The sequence below is a fragment of the Trichechus manatus genome, unplaced genomic scaffold (genome assembly GCF_000243295.1).
Source record: "Trichechus manatus latirostris isolate Lorelei unplaced genomic scaffold, TriManLat1.0 scaffold00109, whole genome shotgun sequence".
NCBI classification, from domain to species: Eukaryota; Metazoa; Chordata; class Mammalia; order Sirenia; family Trichechidae; genus Trichechus; species Trichechus manatus.
In genome coordinates, this window is record NW_004444045.1 from 1,139,930 (window position 1) to 1,150,679 (window position 10,750).

The window sequence follows — 10,750 nt, forward strand, 5'->3', positions numbered from 1 at the left end:
TTTCAGAGGCAGATCGCTAGGCCTGTCTCCTTTCGGCTAGTAGTCGAGTGCTTAACCATTTGCGCCACCCAGGGATCCCAGATTGCACTTTAAAAGACTTTATTAACAGAGTTCTTTTTATAATTTAACGTTCTCTCACAAGCATTTCCCTAGTCATTGAAAGTACTCACTTAAAAATTATTGAAATACTCTCACACAAAAAAAAACTAAGGAAATTAAACCTATGTATATAGAAACTTACACGTCTTAAGTGTAGAGCTGGAAGAATTTTCACAAACTGAACACACCCATGTAGCCAGCTTCCCAGAAGCACCTCCTTAAAAAGCACTTGTTTTAAAAGCTCTGTAATAGTCTATTATAATTTGCTTAACTATGCTAATGTGGAACATTTCTTTCTAGAAGAAATAAAGCTACAGTGATTGTCTCTATTACTTTTCATTTTCTCCCAGTTTCTAACACCCTTCTCCTTCACACTTGCCTCTGTGGGTTTGAGTCTAAGGATGAGCATCTCAGTGGCATGTTTGCAATGGTCCCAGAGTCCTTTAATGCCACCATCTCATACTGTTTCCGCCTTGACAGTCCCCAGCCCTGCGAAACCCCATTTGTCTACTTTGTCTCCTCTGAGCTATTAAGTACAACGAGAAAAAGTACAGAACATGCAGATTAAGGGCACCACAATTAACAGCTCGGCTGCTAACCAAAAGGTCAGCAGTTTGAATCCCCCAGCCACTCCTTGGAAACCCTTTGGGGCAGTTCTACTCTATCCTATAGGGTCGCTATGAGTTGGGGTCGACTCAATGGCAACGGGTTTGGGTTTTTTTTTTTGGTTGCTCACCAAGAACCCCTTAGGTGGTAAAAACAGTTCATGCTATTCGAAAGGTTGACGGTTCAAGTCCACCCACATGCACCTCAGAAGAAAGGCCTGCCGATCTACTCACTGAAAACCCTATGGAGCCTAGTTCTACTCTGACACACACGGGGTTGCCATGAGTCAAAACCAAGTTGATGGCAACTGGTTTCATGCTCGCTGAGGCCTTTGCTTCTTGTTGCATTAAGTTCTGTGTGTTAAGATTGGGTTTATGTCTTACTTTCCTAGGGCTGCCATCACAAAAGATCATGAACAGGTGGCTTAAAACAACAGAAATTTATTCTCACAGTTCTGGAGGCCAGAAGTCGGAATTCAGGATGTCGACAGGGCAATGCTCTCCCAAGGCTCTAGAAGAAGGGCCGGCATTGTCTCTGTCCTGGCAGCCCCAGGCCTTCCTTGTGGCAGCACGACTCCAACCTCTACCCCTCATCACATGGTGTTCGTCCCTGTGTGTTTCTCAGTGTCTGTGTCCCCCCTTTTTATAAGGACACCACTCATATTGGATTAGGACCAACCCTACTCCAGTGTGACCTCATGTTGACTTAGTATACCTGCAATGACCCTGTTTCCAAATAAGGTCACATTCACAGGATCCAGGGGTTAGGACCTCAACGTATATTTTGGGGGATCAACTCAATCCATAACAACATTCAACACTTAAAAAAAAAATTTATTATGGGAAGTTCAAACATACACATCATCAACACATCCTTTGACACTTTCTAAGCTCTGCTTCATGAATGTATTTAAGGTGAAGGTCAGGGAAAGATGTCAGTTAAATTTGTGCTTTCTCCTTGCTAACAGAAAAAGCAAAATACAGTACACCATGGGAAAGACACTATTGTACGAATTACACAGCAACCAGAGACAGGAAAGGCTCCGTACCTCCACAGCCAGCATGATATAGGCAATGATGAGCTGGGTGTGGGCCCAGGTGAGAGTTCTATAGAGCAGCCTCATGGGCCAGGATCTGATAAACAGATTGGCAAAGGTGTGAATCAGGTAGTCAGCTTCCACCATCACGGCCCAGCAGAGGAAACCAAACACCTGTCCTGGGTGGAGGCCATGCCACCAAGCAGAGAAGGCAAACGTCTGCAGCAGTGGCCAGGCCTGGCCACGCTGGAATATGAGGCGTCTGAGCCAGCGAGCTGTGCTTTGGTTCCACTTTCTCGCGAACAGGGATATCCGGTGGGTTGTCTCCAGGGTCCAAATGTCTGCATCAGGGATGTATGCGTCCTCAGCAGGGCCCCCACCAAACTCAGACCCAAAGCCGGCTGCTTGGAGGAGGGAGTCATCCAGCACCCAGCAGGAGTAGTAGGTGAGTTTGAAGAGGCAGGCTGTGGACCACATGACATAGACACACTCAAGTTGCTGGCAGTCCCTCAGCCCTGCTCCAGCACTGACCACCCACCTCAGGGCTGCTCTCAGGCACTCTAGTCCCAGAATCTGCAGACCTCTCCAGCTCAGAGCCCAGAAAGAGTGCCTGGGACACAAAGAGCTGGATCCTTGAACACGAGCCTGAAATCTTTTGAAGGAACACAAAGGGCCTCCCAGGAGGGCAGGGAAAAAGAGCAAGTAGCTGAAATAGGGCAGGGCCTCCCGCAGACGCCCAGACAAAGAGCTCCTGATCCCGATGCCGCTCAATGCTGCCTCCACTTTCCCCTCATGGATGTCCAGAGAGAGGGACGTGACCCTCTGGGTCAAGAGCATGAGGGAAGAAAGAGTGATGCAGAACCTGAAAGAGATTTTTGTTTAATGTAAAAACACTCCATATTTAAGCTATCCCTCCCAGTCTAGACCCTCGCACATGACCCCTCAGCCAAGGTGGCTCTGAACAGCTAGGTTCCATCTGACAGCCTGCAGTGCTTCACAAAGACTCCGGGATCAGTTCAGAACCACAGGCTGCTCCGGGCATGATCAAAAGGTAAATGGGCAAACCCCTCACTGCAAATACAAGAATGACAAGGAACACTGGAGGGAAATATTGATTATAATATTTCTAAAAAAAAACAAACCCTTCCCCGTCCAGTCGATTCCGACTCCTAGTGACCCTATAGGACAGGGTAGAACTGCCCCACAGAGTTTCTAAGAAGCACCTGGTGGATTCAAACCACTGACCTTTGGGTTAGCAGCTGTAGCACTTAACCACTACACCACCAGTGTTCCCATAACATTTCTAAGAACAGCTTTAAAAAGATAAGGCTCAGGTACTGGGAAACAGCCTGGGAGAAATCGGCCATAGAAGAAACAAAAACGTACTAGTGAAGAGAGTACAGGAAGTTGAAGACTTTTAAATACAAACCAAGCCCTGACTGTAAGATTCTGCATGATTTGGGATTTTCTGGGGAATGGTGAGTCAAGCTTGAGGCTCAGGGATGTGCGCTGAGTCATTAGTAATTTGATATGTGTTCTTAACCAATCACCTGAGTTATTACATTACTGCTTCACCATCACAGAGCAGAAAAGATCCCGCTGGCAAGACTGTTGAGAAGAACAATTAATGAAAATGACCGCGCCACACGCTGCTATCAGAAATGCTGCCCCGCAGAGAGAAATCAGCACTCTTTTCCAACCACTGCTGTTTCTGGGTATCTAAGGGTGTAAGGACGACTGATCCCCTCACTTGACTTATCCTAACTGAAGAGCAACACACACACACCAGTTGTCTTTGAGTTGATTCTGACTCACAGTGACCTCGTGAGTGTCAGAGTAGAATTATGCTCTGTAGGGTTTTCAGTGGCTGATTTTTCAGAAGTAGATTGCTGGGCCTTTCTTCCAACATGCCTGTGGGTGGACTCGAACCACCAACCTTTCTGTTAGCAGCTGAGGATGTTGACCATTTGCACCCCTCCAGGGACTCAAAAAAAATCTGAAAGCAAAGTAGTCTCCAAATGCCACCCCATCCTGCTCACTGTCCTGCTCAGTTAAACTCTGGCTCAGCCTTCCTCCCATTCCAGGTCCTGCTCAACTTGCTCATTCAGCCCTTATCAGGTCAGTGCTTCCTACTGAAACCCTGATTCACCACATCCCAGTCAGTACTTCCCACTCTCTACCCACCTACCATCTTGTCTTTTCTTCAAAGAAGCAAGCCCTGAAGGCTTTGGTGAAAACAGTCATAATAAAGGGAAAGGATTCTGGGTGTGGTAGGGAGGACAAAGTGAGTGAACCAATGGCAGGCTACAATCAGATAGGTGACCCACGAGATAAGTCATGGCCTCCGTTCTCTTTATTGATCATAGATTCATGCCAGTTGTGACAACCTGAGGGAGCCGGGAACATCAGACCTGAAGTTCACAGAGGTTCATGCTTTCGCCTAATATGGATAATCTTACTGACTCATGAAAACACTTCTCTCGACTGTAATTAGCTCCTGATTTTTTTCCCCCAAGATGAGGTGACTACCCTTCTTTCTGGGGCGATGGGAACAGCTGAGCCTGGATGAAAGCAAAACCCTTGCACAAGCAGCTTCCTCCTTCTCAGCAGCTGCATGGGAAGGCAGTGAGGGTTTACAGTAGGTTTCCATCTTCCCTGTCCAGCTAACCAATGAGGCTGCTGGCTGTGTGTATAACCCACCCACATTAAGGCCAGTTACTGCACTTAGTCACATCCAGGCAGGCCTCGTCTGTGGGCTCTGGGGCTCGTGATTCAACTGCCTTCCCCCACCAGTCTCCTCAGGCACAGTGCTAATCACAGGTAAGTGCCTGTGTGGTCCTCCTAGGTAGCACGTGGTAGCTATTAGTAGTCACATAACTACATTTATATTCATTACACCCAACATAACAATCTTGCAAGATAGGTATTGTTATCCCCATTTTTTTTTCCAGAAAAAGTGATTGAGGCTGAGAGAGGTTGAACGACTTGCTCAAGCTCATGCTGCTCAAATGTGGACGAATGAGGATTCAAACTCAACGTCCAGGCTTTCTTCAGTGCCACGTGGTGCAAGCAAACCCTGGGGAGGCTCGGTACAGCCTGTTGCACTACCAAATGAACAGGTTTCTTTACCTCACAGAAGGAGGCTCTTGAAGGTAATAATCTGTGTAGTGCAGACCCAGGTGACACAGGGTCTGCCAGCTCATCTGAAAGAAGAAAGTGCACCTGTGGACTTCCTGTGGACTGAGGGAGTGGATCAGAACCACAGTGCAGAGGGCAGGGATGAAGACAAGCACAGCGCAGGAACCCATGGCAGCCAAGGCCAGGAGGTGCCCTCCAGCCAGGAGAAAGAAATACCTGAAAGAAAAGGAAAACCTGGTGTTATGGAGTGCATTGTGTCCCCCAGAGAGGTATGTTGAAGCCTTAACCTTCACTACCTGTGAACATGACCTTGCTTGGATTTTATGAGTTAGTGATTTTTCAATGCTGTAAAACACCCAATAATCCAAGGAGCTGGACTATATGAAGAAGAAGGCGGTATCAGGATTGGAGGAAGACTCATTAACAACCTGCAATATGCAGATGACACACCCTTGCTTGCTGAAAGTGAAGAGCACTTGAAGCACTAGCTGAAGAAGATCAAAGACTACAGCCTTCAGTATGGATTACACCTCAACATAAAGAAAACAAAAGTCCTACAACTAAACCAATAAGCAACATCATGATAAACGGAGAAAATATTGAAGTTGTCAAGGATTTCATTTCACTTGGATCCACAATCAACGCCCCTGGAAGCAGCAGTCAAGAAATCAAGTGACATATTGCATTGGGCAAATCTGCTGCAAAAGATCTCCTTAAAGGGTTGAAAAGCAAAGACATCACTTTGAGGACTAAGGTGAGCCTGACCCAAGCCATGGTATTTTCAATCGCCTCATATGCATGTGAAAGCTGGACAATGAATAAGGAAGACTGAAGAAGAATTGATGCCTTTGAGTTATGGTGTTGGTGAAGAATGCTGAATATACCATGGAATGCCAGAAGAACGAACAAATCTGTCTTGGAAGAAGTACAGCCAGAATGCTCCTTAGAAGTGAGGATGGCAAGACTTCGTCTCCCATACTTTGGACATGTTATCAGGAGGGACCAGTCCCTGGAGAAGGACATCATGTTTGGTAAAGTAAAGAGTCAGCGAAAAAGAGGAAGACCCTCAACGAGATGGACTGACACAGTGGCTGCAACAATGGGCTCAAACATAGCCAACAGTTGTGAGGATGAAGCAGGACCAGGCAGTGTTTCACTCCGTTGTACACGGGGTCGCTATGAGTTGGAACCCCCTCAATGGCACCTAACAACAACAACAAAATACCCACACTAGTGAAGTTTGTGGACTGTATCTCCCTCAGAAGCCAGCAGATACCTTGAGGATCTGCTGGGAGATGGCACATTATGTGGAGTTGGTTCTTCTTTCCATTTTACATGGAAAGTTTGTTTATTTGTTTTTACTTGGTGCCAAATTCATCAATCTACATGAAGGGGTCAGAAAAAGTGTAAAGCAGGGACTCCCTGGTCAGGGTCAAGAATAGTGAGTCCAAGAGGACTCATCGTTTCTAACGACTCCGAACCAGGACACACTGTCATAGGGTGGATATCATAGCACTAGGGCACAGTGCCAGGTTGGGAGAAGTGCTTTCTTTCTTGGGGGAGACTAGTAGGACTGTCCGTGTGAGAAGCTCTATTAAAGAAAGGCCCTGGGCCATTTGGAGCCTACACCCCAGGTAACTCCTCCTCCTTCAACTCCCCACACCCACCCCCAGTTCCAATTAACACTGTGTCCAAGCCTTGATTTCTCTGCTATGAGAAAATTAGGGGGAACACATATTCGTTGCACAGCAGAAGTGGAAGCCTAAAGCAACCTTCCCAGCCAGAGGCAGCTGTCCTCAGGGATTTATAAACATTAAAATGTCTATAAACGTACAAGATAGGATATTTGATTTACTGAGTGCTTATTTTATTCTAGGCATTGTGCTAATCCCTTTACAGGGAATACAGAACCAAACCCATTGCCTTCGAGTCAATTCCGACTCATAGCGACTTTATAGGACAGATTAGAACTGCCCCATAGCGTTTCCAAGGAGCAGCTGGTACATTCCAACTGCGGACCTTTTGGTTAGCAGCTGAGCTGTTAACCCCTGGGCCACCAGGGTTCCTTACAAGGAATATCTTTATTTAATCCTTAAAATAACCCCATGAAACTGGCATTATTATCCCCATTTTATAGAGAGTTAATTTACAGTCCCCAAACCACACAAGGATACTTGGTAAGAAGTGTGGAGGACTCACTAGGCTGACTCCAAAGCCAGCAGTTAAGCCTACATTACCTCCATAGGGCTATTTTGTCGATTATTGTTTTGTGATTCTTTCCCAAAGGGAAACTTCTTTACAACTACCACCTCCTATCCCCTGTAAATGACAGTAAGGGCCATCAACCAGTGGTGAACATGTGATAACATATCACAGTCCACTCAAACTTGGCAATCCTAACTGATTGTTAGGTACAGCTAGATCTTATTTAAGAAATCCCGATATATAAAAATCCTAGTTTATGAAATATTAGGAGATGGCTCTTTGGCAATGGATTATTCACCCCTCCAGGCAGGCGATCAGTAGCTCCACCAAAAGATATTTCAGAGAAGTTTTGTTTTGTTTTTTAACAGGGAGTTCTCTTTTTTTTATTGTTGTAGTTTAAATGAAGTTTACATTTTAGTCTCCCAAACAAAAATTTATACATACATTGTTATGTGACTGTAATTGCTCTTTCCATACTGTGACAGCACACTCCTCCTTTCCAACCCTGATTCCCTGTGTCCATTCAAACCTGTGTCCTACCCTCTCTGCCTTCCCATCTCACCTCCGGACAGAAGCTGCCCGTTTAGTCTCTTGTATCTACTTGAGCTAAGAGGCACACTCCTCACGAGTATCACTTTATGTCCCACAATCCAGTCCAATCCCTGTCTGAAGAGTTGGCCCCAGAAATTGTTTTAGTTCTGGGCTGATAGAGAATCCGGGGGCCATGCTTTCCGGGGTTCCTCCAGTCTCAGTCAGACCATTAAGTCTGGTCTTCTTACTAGAATTTGAGTTCTGCACCCTACCTTTCTCCTGCTCCATCAGGGACTCTCTGTTGTGTTCCCTGTCAGGGTGGTCATTGGTGGTAGCCGGACACCATCTAGTTTTTCTGGTCTCAGGCTGATGAAGTCTCTGGTTTATGTGGCCCTTTCTGTCTCTTGGGCTAAGACTTTCCTTGTGTCTTTGGTGTTCTTCATCCTCGTTTACTCCAGGTGGTTGGGACCAATGGATGCATCTTAGATGGCTGCTTGCAAGCTTTTAAGAACTTAATAGGGAGTTCTTTAATGTATTGAACTTATTTGACACAAAAACAAATTATTACAAACAACTGAAAAGTCCACCAACAGATGAATGGATAAACAAAATGTGATCTAGACCTACAGTGGAACATTACTCAGCCATAAAGAGACCAGGAAGGCTCGATGCATGCCGCAACATGGATGAACCCTGCAAACATCATGCTGAGTGACATAAGTCAGATGCAAAAAGACAAATAGTGCACGATCTCACTTACGTGAAATAAGCAAATATATAGCAACCAAAGCTTATTAGTAGCCACCAGTGGTCAGAGGAGCAGGAAAAGGGAAGTTTTTGCTTGTGGGGGAGGGCAGGGTGTGGGGCATTGAGTTTACGTTAATGGTGGCAGAATGATTTGGAAAAGGGCAGCGAGAATGGTCGCACAACTTGAGGAATGTAATTGGTGTCACTGAGGTGGACATGTAGAAATTATTAAGGTGGCCTATGTTTTGATATGTATATTTTCACCACAATAAAAAAAAAATTACAATCAATTCATCAAATCTCTGGTGACAATTTTTGAATCCCAAGTTGAGATATATTTAATCTAAAAGGATTTGTTTTATTTCATTTCTCTGAGAACTAATTCAAAGGCATTTTAGAAATCACATTTAGTTATATTAAAAAAAAAACCAAATCCGTTGCCGTTGAGTTGATACCGAGTCATTGCGAACCTACAGGACAGAGTAGAATTGCCCCATAGGGTTTCCAAGGAGCGGCTGGTGGATTGAACTGCCGACCTTTTGGTTAGCAGCCGTAATTCTTAACCACTGCACCACCAGGGCTCCATTTAGTTATATATTTAGTAACATTTAGTTTTATTGAAAATGATAAATTATATGAAATTAAGACTTTTCCAGAACATCTGGGACATGTGGTTGGCATAGATGTATCCTTTTGGGGAATTCCTGCACCACCTCAACATCCATCTCTCCCCAGAGCTTGTTTTCATCTTTTACCCGTTTAACATGAACCTATTAAACTTTGTGAGTCGATGCAGACATGATGTCAATTCCCCATTCAGTTTTACTACATTATGCATATTCATGCAAGCAATTAATAATCAGTGACAATGATAGTAAGTTAAAAACAAGAAGTGTAATTAATATTTAATCTTCATATCTGCAGTCTAATCCATGCTTTTTGCCCAACTATAGTATTCATAAATGCAAGAGTAAAATTAGCCATCAAGCCTACCTGGATTGAGTGGAAAATGAATCCACAGTGCAGAGATAATTAAACAGAAGTGCAAAAGGGAAAGCAGCCCCTTGATAAAGTGATAGAGGATGGAGCTGAAGCCAATCCATTATGAACTGGAACAAAAGACACTGTCCTTTCCTGGGCCCTTAGCTGGTTGCCTTCCTGCATGAGACATCTCAGCTACGCTCTCTCTGATCTTTTTATATGGTTCAGGGAGGCCTGGGTGAACAAAGGGCAAACAAAGCACTAGTGATAAGGGGCATAAAAGCTAGCTTTCTGATAAAGGGAACCGCTCTATAGAAACCAAAACGCAGCTGGATGTTATATCACTTAACAATGGCATGTACTAAAAACGCTGCTTTCAGAAGCTGTGGTTTTGTTCAGTTTACATTCCACATTATTTGCCTTTCCGGTCATAAGACTGTCATATTTTCTTCACTAAGCTAGAGAAAAATCTCATTTTCCTCTTGTGGACAGACGACTCAGTGGACTGGCGAGTGGGAACAAGAAGGTGAGCATGAGACAGGGCGGTGGGTTCTAAGAGCAGAAAAACAAGATTCACCCCCCAACCATCACTGTTCTCCTTACACCGCCTTTTTTTTTTTTTTTTTTTTAAGGTACCCATCACCAGCCCTTATATGTCTCGATGAATTTATTGCCATTTCCCTAGTGCAATGTGAGCTCTATGAGCCAGGGACTTTGTTTTGGATATTGCTGTATCTCCGGCACACAGAACAGTGTTGGGCACATGCTATGTACTCAGTAAATATGTTGAAGTAAAGAATGTTTTGAGGAAGCAAAAGGGAAACTTTTTCTTTGGAATGTGGGCAAGAAATACAATGAGACTGCCCAGAGGCAAGACAAGATCAACAGGCCATCTCATAGCTAGCAGACGGCCATCTCCTAAGCCCACGACATTATAGGGCTGTCCCTGATCAGCTGTTTTTCATCTCTAAAGGCACAAGCAAGAGCAAACAACCTTAAAAAAGGATAAGAGAATACAGCCTGACATTGAGCATCATAAGAACAAGGACCGTATCACAGTCAAAGACACCTCCACACACAGAAAACCCAGGAGCTTTGAGCAAGTCACTTTACCTCTCCAAGACTGAGCTCCTTCATCTTAAAATTGTTGTTGTTGTTAGGTGCCGTCGAGTCAGTTCCGACTCATAGCAACCTTATGTACAACAGAACAAAACACTGCCCAGTCCTGCACCATCCTCACATTCGTTGTTATGCTTGAGCCCATTGTTGCAGCCACTGCGTCGGTCCATCTTGTTGAGGGTCTTCCTCTTTTTTGCTGCCCTCTACGTTATCAAGCATGATGTCCTTCTCCAGGGACTGGTCCCTCCTGATAACATGTCCATAGTATGTGAGACGAGGTCTCGCCAA

General features: G+C 44.8%; 1 protein-coding gene across 1 annotated transcript; it reads right to left on the reverse strand.

The window, feature by feature from the left end:
• Positions 1 to 1,609: 1,609 nt before the first annotated feature.
• MBOAT4 (membrane bound O-acyltransferase domain containing 4) lies at positions 1,610 to 9,506 on the reverse strand. Its single transcript, XM_004383380.2, has 3 exons — positions 9,356 to 9,506; positions 4,871 to 5,095; positions 1,610 to 2,603 (listed from the first exon to the last, which is right to left on the reverse strand). The coding sequence occupies exons 1-3, from the start codon at positions 9,463 to 9,465 to the stop codon at positions 1,640 to 1,642; spliced, it is 1,299 nt and encodes a 432-aa protein (XP_004383437.1). The 5' UTR covers positions 9,466 to 9,506; the 3' UTR covers positions 1,610 to 1,639.
• Between the last annotated feature and the right edge of the window lie 1,244 nt (positions 9,507 to 10,750).

Bases quoted from the DNA above. Each gene is read 5' to 3' on its own strand.
- MBOAT4 (XM_004383380.2), bottom strand. From the start codon at position 9,465: ATGGATTGGCTTCAGCTCCATCCTCTATCACTTTATCAAGGGGCTGCT. The intron at 5,096-9,355 runs GTAGGCTTGATG...CTTTTCTTTCAG, and splicing joins TCATTTTCCACTCAATCCAG to GTATTTCTTTCTCCTGGCTG. The intron at 2,604-4,870 runs GTAAAGAAACCT...AATCTCTTTCAG, and splicing joins CAAGAGCCTCCTTCTGTGAG to GTTCTGCATCACTCTTTCTT.